The sequence below is a fragment of the Pongo pygmaeus genome, chromosome 11, assembly GCF_028885625.2.
Source record: "Pongo pygmaeus isolate AG05252 chromosome 11, NHGRI_mPonPyg2-v2.0_pri, whole genome shotgun sequence".
Lineage (NCBI taxonomy): Eukaryota > Metazoa > Chordata > Mammalia > Primates > Hominidae > Pongo > Pongo pygmaeus.
Window position 1 is genome coordinate 123,406,980 of NC_072384.2, and position 13,567 is coordinate 123,420,546.

Consider the following 13,567-nt stretch of genomic DNA (forward strand, 5'->3'; position numbering starts at 1 on the left):
TGACACTACTCTGTCGTGATTCTTAGTGATTTCAATATCCTTCTAACACTGTGGTCTTATTATTTCATACTCCAGCCTGCCTTTGCTATTCCTTTTCCATGACCATTCATTCTCCCACTCTCCTAGATGACTATTTTATACTTTCTCCTCAATTTTCTAATACCTTCCTTTCTGTCTCCCTCCCATCCAATGATTTTGCTTCTTATTACTCTGAGAAAATAGAAGCACCCAGAAGAAAATCTTCTACAAGCTCCTATTCCCGCACATCTGTGTCCCTGTTTCTCCCACCCTCTCTCCTCCTCCAGGGTGTGGCTCTCTTCTGCATAATACTTTCCTCTGCTGGTTCATAGCCATCAGTCTGCAGACAAGCTCTACTATTTATGTTTAAAACAAAAGAACCTCTTTTGTCCTGGCCTGTTACCATTACTTTGTTCTTTAGAGCTCTTTCTACTTACTGTCTTTCTGCCCTTTCTTGAACCCTCTTCAGTTGAGCTTTGGTCCTTAACACTTAAGCTCTTTTCAAGTTTAAGGTCAGTGGAGACCTTCACATGATCAAATCCAGTATTTAACTCCCAGGCTTCCTCTTTTATTTCCTCTTTTTTGGCTTCCCTATTCATACTCTCTGCCCATTTTCCTTGTGTTGCTTGACTTTTAATTTATAGGCGCTCTTTGTATATTTTGTCACCATTTTTTCCTGGACACTTGTTTTCCTTTTGATTCTTTTAAAGTTGTGTTTTGTCATACAGAAATGTTAAATCCTCTGGGTTTTATAGGAGAATAAATCTATAAGAATCAATGAGAATTTTGAAAAACGTGGGTAGTGAAGGTCTTACCAGATATTTAAAGCAGTAGTTCTCAAGTATTAGTCTACAAAAACCTGCATGGTTGCAATTTAAAAATGAATCTGCCACAGGAGTTTTCAATTTTTAGGTATTGGGGCAGTAAGGAACATAGGGAGGCATATCTGAGGAATCTTCATTTTAAATGACCTCCAAGGTAATTCTGGTATGATTGGTCCATGGGCCACATTTAAGAAACATTGCACTTTGGGAGGCCGAGATGGGCGGATCACGAGGTAGGAGATCGAGACCATCCTGGCTAACACAGTGAAACCCTGTCTCTACTAAAAATACAAAAACAAAATTAGCCGGGCGCAGTGGCAGGCGCCTGTAGTCCCAGCTATTCGGGAGGCTGAGACAGGAGAATGGCGTGAACCCGGGAGGCGGAGCTTGCAGTGAGCCGAGACTGCACCACTGCACTCCAGCCTGGGCAAAAGAGTGAGATTCTGTCTCAAAAAACAAAAACAAACAAAAAACAAACAAACGAAAACAAAACAAAAAAAGAAACATTGCTGTAAATTTATATTTGGTATAAAGGGGTATTAGCAAAGTAGTAGGCAAATACATGGCAGGAACAGAATGGTGTTTAGAAACACATCCAAGTGTGAATGAGAAATTATTAATGAAGAAGACATTTTGTCTATTTGAGAAAAGAGTGGTTTATTTAAAAATGCTTTAGGCAGTTTATCTGAGAGGAAAGAATTTAGCTTTCACTGTCATACAATACAGAAAAATAAACTCTGTTGAATTAAAGATCTAAATGTAAAAATTAGGTGTAAACACTGGAAAAAATACAGGAGACCAATAGTTTAACCTTTGGATAGCTGAGGCCTTTTAAAACTAGATTGGAAACCTAGAAGCTATGAAAGAAAGATTGACAGATTTAGCTGTTCAAGTTTACTTTTACTTTTGAAAGATAATGTTCTGTCTAACACAGTGAAATCCCATCTCTATTAAAAAATACAAAAATTAGCTGGGCGTGGTGGCGGGCGACTGTGTCATCCCAGCTACTCAGGAGGCTGAGGCAGGAGAATCACTTGAACCTGGGAGGCGGAGCTTGCAGTGAGCTGAGATCGCCACTGCTCTCCAGCCAGGCAACGGAGCAAGACTCTGTCTCAAAAAAGAATAAAAAAAAAATATATAAAAAGAGAAAGGTAATGTTACAGGACAGCGGTCCTGATCTAGACCTGAAGGGAAGGTTCTCGGATCTTGCGCAAGAAAGAATTCAGGGCGAGTCCATAGTGCAAAGTAGAGGCAAGTTTATTAAGAACATAAAGTGGCGAAAGAACAGCTACTCCGTAGACAGAGTAGGATACTCCTGAAAGTAAGAGGAGGAACGCGCCCACCCTGGGTACAATGCTGGTATACATGGGAAGATGTGCTCTGCTACAGGGTTTGTCATAAAGGAATAATTTTCTTAATTACTATATTTTGCAAAAATCAATGTTATCTTTAAAGCAAAATTAGGAATGCCTTTGTTCTCCAGATATCGGGATATCTGGACACTCCCAAGTCTGGATCTGTTTTTTAAACATTATTAATTTGTTTCCTTAACTGGAAACACCCAGAGGCTCGGAATGCCTAATTTTCTGGGAATGCAGCCCAGCAAGTCCCAGCCTCATTTTCCTAGCCCTCACCAAAGATGGAGTCGCTCTGGTTCAAACGCCTCTGACAATAATACTCATTCTAAGGTATAGCAACATAAAGTATCTATGACTAGTTCTAAAGATTTTTTAGAGCCACCTAGCAAATAAGATGCAGTTGTCCAAATTTGTTACTTTACTTAATTTATCTAGAACATTTTAGAAAAATTAAATGGCTTAATTGAATGTGGCTGGTATCACTAGGCTGCATTTGATGCCCTTGAATACTTGCTCTGTAGCTCTCCCCTCCCTTGGCTTTTGCAACACTGTCCTCTCCAGTTTCTCCTTTATTGGTTTCCTCAGTGGTACTTTCTCCTTCTCGGCCCCGTGGATTGGTTTCTTTTCAAAGTTTTCTGTCCTTGAGCTTGATCTTGTAGATTTCCTATGCGTTCTGTTTGGGCATTCTCATCCTTCTCTTTATGGCTCCAAAATGTGTGCCTCTAGCTCTGGCCTCTCTTAAGTTTCACAGTTTATGTATATTTGGATGACTTACAGGAATGTTAAACCCGTATTTTCAAGACTGTATTTATTTTCTTTCTACCAACTATCCAACCACTGACCACCTATTTTACTTCTTGTATTTCTGTCTTGGTGGAAGGCACCAAGATCATTTTCTCTCCTTGTATTGTTACAGCTCTAATTCATGATTTAATTCTGTATTGTATTCAGATACAGAATTCGTTGTTGGGAAGGACTAGGGGAACAGCTGTAACATTTGCCACCCTCAGAAGCTGCTGGTCCTGTGTCACACCACCTTAGCCTCTTGATCGAGGAAGGTAAAGAATTACTTTCACTGATTTTTATCTAATTTCTTTGCCTCTAGTTTCTGTTGCCTTCACATTGTCTTCTACATATAGTTATTTTCTAAACCTGCATTTGTGTACATTAGAATGCAAACTAAGTTCTTTTCAAAGGGCACAACAGTTCAACTTCGTCTCCTCCCGGCCCTGCTCTTCTGGTTTGTTTTTTGTTTCTTGAACAAAAGACAAACTTTTTGGTGCTTGGTCAATCTGTGTGGTGCCATCACTTCTAAAGCTCCATCCCTACTCCCACTCCCCTACACCATCTTCACTTGTCCTCAGCCTTTTAAGATCACAAAAAATTGCCATTTGATCCAAGAAGATTTCTCAGAAAATGCCAGAACTAGTCTCTACCTTTTACTGTACTCTTCCTGAAGCATCATTAATACTTGATGATTAATACTTACCTTTAGGTTGTATGATCCATTTGAGTTAACTTTTTGTATGGTGTAAGGAAAGGTTACAACTTCATTCTTTTGCTTGTTAGTTATTTCGGTACTATTTGTTGAAAAAACTTCTTTCCCCATTAAATTTTCTCACCACCCCGTTGAAATTCAGTTGTCCATAATATAAGGATTTATTTCTGGATTCTTGAATTGACTCCATTGATCTATTTGTCTGTCCTTTTGCCAGTACCATACCGTCTTAATTACTTTTCCTTTGTAGTAAATTTTGAAATTAAGACATATAAGTCATCCAAGTTTGTTCTTCTTTTTCAAGATTGTTTGGCTGTTCTGAGTGCTTTTAATATCCATGTGAATTTTAAAATCAGCTTACTTATTTCTGTCTAACAGCCAGCTTTTATACAGCTGAGATCTTTTTTAAGCTAACCTTAAATTTAATGAGCTAGTTATTTAGGTCCAAAAGAAAAGGCCGGGCATAGTGGCTCACACCTGTAATCCCAGCACTTTGGAAGGCCGAGGTGGGCGGATCACAAGGCCAAGAGATCGAGACCATCCTGGCCAACATGGTGAAACCCTATCTTTACTAAAAATACAAAAATTAGCTGGGCGTGATGGAGCACGCCTGTAGTCTCAGCTAGTCGGGAGGTTGAGGCAGGAGAATCACTTGAACCCGGAGGCGAAGGTTGTAGTGAGCCGAGATCGCGCCACTGCACTCCAGCCTGGGTGACAGAGTGAGACTCGGTCTCAAAAAAAAAAAAAAAAAAAAAAATTGAACTCAAATATTGTTGAGGTACCAAATATTCTATCATCTGAAACCTCAGTGGTAAACACAATACCCAAATTTAACATATTTTTGCTACTTGTTAAATACATGCGTGTAAATATATTCACTTAAGTAAACTAAGTGGACAAAATTAGATAACAAGTCTTTCTTCATATCCAACTTATTTAACTTGATACACTTTCCAGCTTTCAACATAATTGCAAATTTTTATAATCTTGTAAGATAATGTTACGTAATTCAGCTTGTCAGTATTATTCTAGTGCTATTAGCTATATTAATTACATAAGGACATTGGTGTAAGGGGACTCAAAAATTCACAGGTTTGGGTAGAAAATGAGAACTAGACAGTGATTTCATCACTATAAAGTTAGTTGTTACTTAGCGTCCCCTAATGCTAATGTATGGCAGATCCCTGTAGCCATAAATTGCATTCTGGGCTTTAAGGGATTAAAATATAATTCAAATCCTTCAATAAAATCATACCATTCACACCATTACCTTTGAAAATAAATACTTGGAATTCTCGTACATACCTTAGATTTTGTTTGTACATGCCATTCAATTTATTGTGATGCTTTTAAAAAGATATTGATGCAGGATTCTTGCTCCTTAGTTCAGCTAAATCCAGGTTCTTGTTTCATGACCAGAAAAAAATTAGGCATGTGGACACATTGAAGGATGAGGAGGGCGGAATTTATTAAGCAAAAGGAGAGCTAGTAAAGAGAGGGGTCCTGCAGGCAGGTTTCTACCTCACAAATTGAATACCAGGACCACCACACAGGAGCTGAAGAGTGCAGACTCCTCTGCATAAGGCACAAATTCCTGGCGGCTCCACCCTAGGGCATTATTCAGAAAGAATCAGTCAGGAAACGGTGGGCAAACTGGGGCAGACTTTCTCCCTCTGGGTCACGGGTTTCAACCTGGACCAGCAGTCCAGTCTTTCAGCCTTCAGGTTGCTTTAGGCTTGAAGGTGAGGTTTCACCGGGGACCCTACCCTATCTGCCTAGGTATTTGTCTGCCTCCAGCCTCTATCAATATGGTACTACAAATAGAAGGAAGAAAAAAAGTTAAATCACACTTTAGGAAATTACAGCCTAGTAGCATCAGTAAAAATGGTACTGTATTAGTCATGGCATGAAATACACGTAAAATCGAAGGTTGATTTTCTTTTTTTCTTTTTGAGATGAGGTCTGGCTTCGTGGCCCAGGCCGGAGTGCAGTGGCATGATCTCGACTTACCGCACTTTTCGTCTCCTGGTCTCAAGTCATCCTCCCACTTCATACCGCCTCTTGAGTAGCTGGTACTACAAGTGTGTGCCACCATACCTGGCTAACTTTTGTAGTTTTTGTAGAGACAGGGCTTCGTCATGTTTCCCAGGCTGGTCTCAAACTTCTGAGCTCAAGTGATCCATTTGTCCTGGCCTCCCACAGTCCTGGGATTACAGTTGTGAGCCACATGCTGGCCTGTTTTTCAACTATTGATTGCTTTCAAGTTGCAAAGTGCATTGTGAAACACTCAAAAGATGTTGCTGGGATTATTGAGTTCTTTTGATACTATATAAATAAATGACAGAGTAACACCATAGTTATATGATTGGAACTCAAGAAATATTAAATGATAGGATTGAAAAGAGTTATATGAGTCATTTGTCCAGAATTTATAAATTTTTTTTCTGTATCCCAATGGAATAAATTTAAACTATGTATATTCTCTGAAATAGTCTTCCAATTTGCCCAACATGCTTGCTTTCCTGGCTAGATATTAGCTAAAAATTAACAAAAACAGTCTTTTCCCCTATTACTGTGTGGTAAAGATGTAAAACCCTTTTTGCCAGCAGGGCTGCCCTCTACTGGACTATTTAAGGTATTCAGTGAGCAGGTCAATATGACTGTTTTACAAGAAGGTAACACAGTGGGTATAAATGTAAACATCCCATATCCCAAACAAACTGAAGTTCCCTGAATAGGTTAAAAAAAAAAGCCCTTTAATAAACTTACCATTAAAACAATTATGGTCGGCTGGGCGCGGTGGCTCATGCTTGTAATCCCAGCACTTTGGGAGGCCGAGGAGGGCGGATCACCTGAGGTCAGGAGTTCGAGACCAGCCTCAACATGGAGAAACCCCGTCTCTACTAAAAATACAAAATTAGCCAGGCATGGTGGTGCATGCCTGTAATCCCAGCTACTCGGGAGTCTGAGGCAGGAGAATTGCTTGAACCTGGGAGGCGGAGGTTGCGGTGAGCCAAGATCACGCCATTGCACTCCAGCCTGGGCAACAAGAGCGAAACTCCATCTCAAAAAAAAAAACAAACAAAAAAAAACAATTATGGTCATTTTGAGAACTGGTAAAGAAGTTTATACAGTCTTAGTCTCCATTTCAACCTTGGAGGCAGATCTGCGGCAATGAGAATAGTAATGTATAGGAATGGTGGGTATGCTCTGAAGTCAGTCTTTTATGATGATTTGTATGTTAATACAAATCATGTTTTTGTGAGTCCATTCATGCTGTGGATGTCTTCTTAGGCATAAACATAGGTCATAGTGGACACATACTGAATAGGTCGTATCTGTTAAGTCTCTTGCTACAAAGCATCAAAACTTTTCAGAGCTATTTCCTCTGTGAAAATTCATTTTAAGTAGCAAGTTGTTTTTTTCTGTGGTTCATTCCCATGCCTGAGATTTGCAGTAATGTAGAACTAGTTTACCATCACTGCTGAAACACTCATAGAAGGTTCCAAATTCCTGGTCCAGGGAAAAAGCAAAGCCTGACTCACATAAATAAACAACTGAGGTTGCAAGTTTAAGGAACTTTTTTGATGAAGTCAAGGAGTCTTTGAATGGTTTGAGTTCACTCTACTGCCTGCTTCTTTGTATTCATAATAGGAACATGTCCCACAGCCTTTAGTAGGATGTCAGATTTTTCTTGATGTTGCCAGCAGGATCCTGTGTCCCAGGGAAACTACAGTGGAATAAGGGGGGTCTGAAGTGCCTGTTTTGGGGAGACCTCTAGAGTAAGTCCTTTGCTGCCAGCAGCAGTTAAGGGAGGTAGCTGTGACATGGTCTTCAGCTTCTGCCATCTTGTTAGGTCCCAGCTGAGATTTTGAAAAGGATTGTTCAGGGGTGGTAAGGGCTCAAACAGGCCTGCCTCAGCCTCATGATGAGCCACTGCATCTGGCTAATTTTTTTGTATGTATTTTTTGAGACAGGGTCTTGCTTTGTTGCCCAAGCTGGAGTGCAGTGGCAGGATCACAGCTCATTGCAGCCTCGATCTCCCTAGGCTGAGGTGATCCTCCCATCTCAGTCTCCCGAGTAGCAGGGACTACAAGTGTGCACCACCACACCCTGCTAATTTTTCTCTTTTTTGTAGAGATGAGGTTTTACTATGTTGCCCAGGCTGGTCTTGAACTGCTGGGCTCAAGCGATCCGCCTGCCTTGGCCTCCCAAAGTGCTGGGATTACAGGCATGAGCCACCATGTCTGGCCATGATATTATTTTTGATTCAAAAACAAATATGCAAAATTAAATTTCAGAGAGAGAAGTTAGTTGGATAACATCTTTCTTCTGGGTTATTAGGGTATGTTTATTCTTTGCAACTCTGATGTTCTAGGTGTAGCAAGACCGTTTGTTTTCATTTTGCCATTTTCCTGTACAGAAAGCTTTAATGTCTCCCTATGACCTTTATGGCAAAAACCGAATTCCCTTGATCGGTCTTTGGATTACTACATAATACATTGTCAAATAAAATAGCCTGGAATGGCGAACAGAGCCTGGGGCTCAGTTGGGAGTCCTGACTTCTCACCAGCTGTGCATGAGCAAATTTGGAGGTGTTCCTTAACTTGTAAAATCGATTTGGATTTTTAGTATTTTAAGCATGATTTCCTTTAGTTCTTTTTTTTTTTTTTTTCCCGGAGTGCTAGAATTCAGTCTTTTAGTTCTTTGAACGTATTTATAATAGCTGCTTTGATGTCTTTTCTACTAAGTCTGACATCTGGGCCTTCAAGAACAATTTCTGCTGCCTGCTTTTCCCTTCTTTCTGTGTGTCATACTTTCCTGTTTATTTGCATGCCTCATGATTTTGTGTTGTAAACTGGGCATTTTAGATAGTATTTTGTAGCAACTCGGAATACTGATTTTCCCTCCCCTCTTCCAGGGCTGCTGCTTGTTGTGTTGTTTTCTTATTTGTTAACTGACTTGGCTGAGCTATTACACTGAGGTTTGTTTATTCTGCACAGTGTACCCTCTGATGTTTCTCCTCAAGAGGGCACACTTGGGCATGCACATAGTTACCCTGGACTGCCCGTCTTGAGAGATGATAGCCGATTTTCAGCAGGGCTTTCTTTAACTCTCAGATCTCCTTGTTAAGCTTCTGCTTTCATTGGTATCACCACCCAGCAACTATTCTTCACTAATTGCTAACTGATTGCTTTATTGTTTTGGACAAAGCTCTGGGCCATAAATTTCCCCGCTTGTGATCCGGTTAAATTAAGATACCCTTTGTGAAGGGGTTGTGTTTGATGGCAGTCTTCGAGGCTTGTCATGTCAAGAAGGAGGATTCTTAGGTATCTCTTTCCCTGGTTCTCTGTGAAACTTCTATAGTAGTTGGTTAGTCTTTCACTTGCTGCTGTCACAGAACTACCAGCCTCATTTTTTTTTTTTTAGATGGACTCTTGCTCTGTTGCTGGGCTGGAGTGCAGTGGCGCAATCTCTGCTCACTGCAATCTCCGCCTCCCGGGTTCAAGCGATTCTCCTGCCTCAGCCTCCCGAGTAGCTGGGACTACAGGCGTGTACCATCACGCCCGGCTAATTTTTGTATTTTTAGTAGAGACGGGGTTTCACCGTGTTGGCCAGGATGGTCTCGATCTCCTGATTTTGTGTTCTGTCCTCCTTGGCCTCCCAAAGTACTGGGCAGCCTCATCTTAATTGCTTACCACCAATGTCTGTGTTGTTTTTGACAGTGCCATTGGGCATGAACTTTTCCATTCTTTGTTCTGAATATAGTCAGTCTTAGAAATTGCTAAGGGGCTCTGTGTTCTTACAGCCTGCTTCTCCAGCCTGTGCAGAACCTTTGTGCCATTGTTCTGGAGTTGGGGCTGGGGACAGCAGCTTGATTTTCTTATAGTTACATCTGTTCTGTGAGTGGTCTACTAGGCCATCAATGTACCCATCAGTCTTCTCTGTTTGGAGCTTCTTGGCCTGCATGGAACCTCTGCCTTACAAGAGGTGAGGCAAAGATGATCTGTGCTTGGTGTCCTTGGCCTGATGCACCTGGGGTAGAGCTTCTGCCCTAAGACTGGGGACTGGATGAAAGAGAAAGGATTCTTCAGTTCTCTCATCTATCTACACTTGTCTGGAATAGAATTTCTGCAACACAGAGCTAGGGGTAGGAGGTGAAAAATGCTGGCTGCTTGCGTCACTTGGGAAGAAATCGTAGTCCTGGATTTGGAGCTGGGTAGGGTAACTAGTTAGTAGTTCACTTCAATTTTGTTTCTTCAAGAATGATGGCCAGATGTGGTGGCTAACTCCTGTAATCCCAGCACTTTGGGAGGCTCAGGTGGGAGAATTGCTTGAAGCCAGGAGTTTGAGACCGGCTGGGGCAGCATCATGAGACCCTGTCTCTACAAAAAAAAATTTTGAAAAATTAGCTCAGTGTGGTCACACATGCCTGTAGTCCCAACTGTTTGGGAGGCTGAGGAGAGAGAATCGCTTGAGTCCAAGAGTTTGAGGCTGCAGTGAGCTATAATCTTGTACTGTACTCTATCCTGGGTGAGATCCTGTCTTTAAAAAAAAAAAAAGGTATTATTACCCACCTGCCACACAATGGCTGTTCCCCTCTGCCCGGAGTGCTCTTTCTTACCCAAATAGGCACATGGTACACTCTTTCTTCCTTATGAGTCTCTGTTCAGATATCACTTAGCTCTAGCACCTCTCCAACGTTGCCCCAGTCACTTTCTATTTTCCTTACCTGGTTTTATTTTCCTCATAACATTTATCACCACCTGGCACGTACACATGCATGCATGCATACATACATACATGTTTGCTTGTCTACCTCTCCCAGTGAATGTGTAGGTTGCATGAGAGCAGGAACTTAGGCCGTTTTGTTTACTGTTACTTTTGCAGTGCTTAGAACAATATCTAACATAGTGGATTTTCAATAAATCTGATGAATGCAAAGTACAGAATGACCAAAGTATACTGCTTTCTTGGGTCGCAGTTTAACCTAACTTGAAAACTATCTGTAGAGCCATTGTGGAAAATGAATTTTTTGTGTTCGCAAACTCCAGTTGCTCGTTGCTGACTAGAGTGAGAATGGGGCTCACAGGGAAGGAATGCGGTGATTATTTGGCAGTGGCTGCTGGGGCTGTGAGAGAGGATGGATGTGTCATATTTGTAAAGTACTCGCCATCCTTAATGCAGTGAGATGCTAAAGCACAGGAAATGGGTAAATTTTTGGTCTTCCCCCAACCCTCTTTCTGACTTGCTCCCTTTTTACTACTGGGAAATGTTTCTGGATACTTAAGGTTTTGGTTGGAACAGCTGCCTGTTTACAGTATGATGTGGAAACTTTTCTTGTAATTCCGTTGTTAATAGATATTGTACAAATGAGTCTCTTAGAAATATGAAGACATTGTAGGGGACCAGTATGGTAGCTGCTGCCTGATAGAAAAAAAAATCTTCATTTGCTGATGTAACTTTTCTTTAAATTATTTTAAAATGATTTTGAACTAACGCCTTTCTTTTTCTTCCTTCTAGATTCTCGCTGAAGTCTGTTAATTCTACTTTTTGAGTACTTATGAATAACCACGTGTCTTCAAAACCATCTACCATGAAGCTAAAACATACCATCAACCCTATTCTTTTATATTTTATACATTTTCTAATATCACTTTATACTATTTTAACATACATTCCATTTTATTTTTTCTCTGAGTCAAGACAAGAAAAATCAAACCGAATTAAAGCAAAGCCTGTAAATTCAAAACCTGATTCTGCATACAGATCTGTTAATAGTTTGGATGGTTTGGCTTCAGTATTATACCCTGGATGTGATACTTTAGATAAAGTTTTTACATATGCAAAAAACAAATTTAAGAACAAAAGACTCTTGGGAACACGTGAAGTTTTAAATGAGGAAGATGAAGTACAACCAAATGGAAAAATTTTTAAAAAGGTAAGATGATCTTTCATTGCCTTTGAATTCCTTCTGAATAAAATATCCTATTAGAAATGAAGTAAAGGGCAAGCACAGCCTGCCTCCATTAGAATTTGCTGTTGAAGGAGAAACAGTGTAGGAAGGGGGCTAGACTACCTTCTAATTTCTTCCTGTACTTACCAGCACTGATATGTTCTGAGTTTTCAGAAGGACATCGCGACCCGGTGGTGTGGAGCTCTTCCCCAGTGTCTACCAGGATTTGGAATGTCTAGGGCAGTTTTGGGTATGAAACCATACTCCCTGTCTCTAGAGCAGCTGGGTGCTAAAAATGGCTCCAGGTTTTGGGGTGGGACCTGCTGTGTTAAATGTGGCTTAGATGTGGGTTGCAGTGAGTGCTTCATGTCTTTGTACTTTGGCTGTGGCAATTGCATGGTTCTTAAAACATTTCTTTTCAGAAATATGGAGAAACCTGCCATTGTTGATTTGAAACAACGGGCAAGATGTTCTTAGAGGCAGTGTAACAGCGATTAAGAGCCTGGACTCTAGACCCAGACTATAGGTCTGAATCTTGGCTTTGCCGCTTACTGGCTTTCTGACCCTGGAAAAGTAGTTTAACTAATTTGCCTCAGTTTCTTTTTCTGTAATATGAAGATAATGATCATTACTGACACTCAAGAGCCAAGCTGTTCTAAGAGCTTTACATATATCATCTTAAGACTCACAGTTAGTTGTTATTATTTTCACTTTACAGATGACAGCACTGAGGCACAGATAGTTGAGGTAACCTACCCCAAGGACACTACAGCTAGGGAAGCTGGGACTGGAATCCAGGCCTTCTGGCTCCAGAACTCATACCCTCCATTCTTCACTGATCACAGCTTTCATGCTTGTGAGGATTGAGTGTGTGTGTATATATCTGCAATGTGCTTAGAAAAATTTGTGGCACTTAATGTAAATGCTCTAGCTTTTATTATTACATTACTATTATCTTGAGAATTCAATGTGGAAAATTATAGTAGAAAATTCAATGAGGAAAATTAGATCATGGCATAGTGTGCTTCACTGGTAGTACAGAAATGGCATGAGAATGCTGCTTATGAACTTGGATATGTGACTTCCTTATGAGCAGTTCTTGAAACTCTAGTAAGTTAAAAATTGGAGATAAAGTATTTTTTAGAGGGGGTACAGTGAAGTGATGTGTAGTTGGTTGATAATTTGGTTAGGTAATAGGTTTAATATCTTTTAACCATTTCCAGCTACCTTGATCCCCAACTGCCTTTTTTTCCTGTCAGTTACAAAGAAACCGTCAGCTCTTGAAAGAGAGTCCAAATAACTGCAACTATGGAATGAAAAACTCAGAGCTCCTCTTTTACTGGAAGGCTAGAGGGATGTTGCTTAACCTCCTCTATATGGCCCATTAATTTTGCCACTTAAACAAATTTCATACATCATTTTCCTCAAAACATGAAGGAGATGCCAAGCAAGTAATTCCTAGAAACTAAAAACATTTTAACTCGACAACAGAATCTGTAAATTTCCTCACCTTTAAATAGAGTAGTTGTATATCTTGTTTTATCTGAAACCATCCTGATTTATACTTGTTGCTGTGATATTAATAGTACCCCCTTACGGTCTCAAAAGTGCCCTAGTTTGGATAGTTATGTGGTCACCTTATTTTTAAGGCATATTCCCTGTTTCTTTTGCAGACTTAGAAAAAACTGAATTTTTTTCTATTTAAGATCTCGCTGAAGTTAATAGCACATTTCTAGAAATTGAAATCATGAGTTAAGCATGTTCGATTTTTCTTTTCTAGCCTATGGATTGTAATTTCCAAAACATTTTATCATAATGAAGTTTGCTTTTGTCATATTTACATATTTAGCACTGCCTTTTTTTTTTTTTTTTTGAGATAGAGTTTCACTCTTGTTGCCCAGCTGGAGTGCAA

The 13,567-nt window shown here is 40.2% G+C and overlaps 1 protein-coding gene across 5 annotated transcripts in view; it reads left to right on the forward strand.

Moving 5' to 3' along the window:
• ACSL3 (acyl-CoA synthetase long chain family member 3) overlaps positions 1-13,567 on the forward strand; it is a 79,515-nt gene that overhangs the window by 36,322 nt on the left and 29,626 nt on the right. For 3 of the 5 annotated variants that reach the window (XM_054477626.2, XM_054477627.2, XM_054477629.2), the window contains one exon: positions 11,223-11,640. In XM_054477626.2, coding sequence (XP_054333601.1) covers positions 11,263-11,640 — 378 coding nt within the window. In that variant the 5' untranslated portion in view covers positions 11,223-11,262. Of the gene's footprint in view, positions 1-3,151; positions 3,259-11,222; positions 11,641-13,567 lie in introns of all 5 variants that reach the window. The other 2 variants (XM_054477625.2, XM_054477628.2) reach the window with 1 other exon arrangement.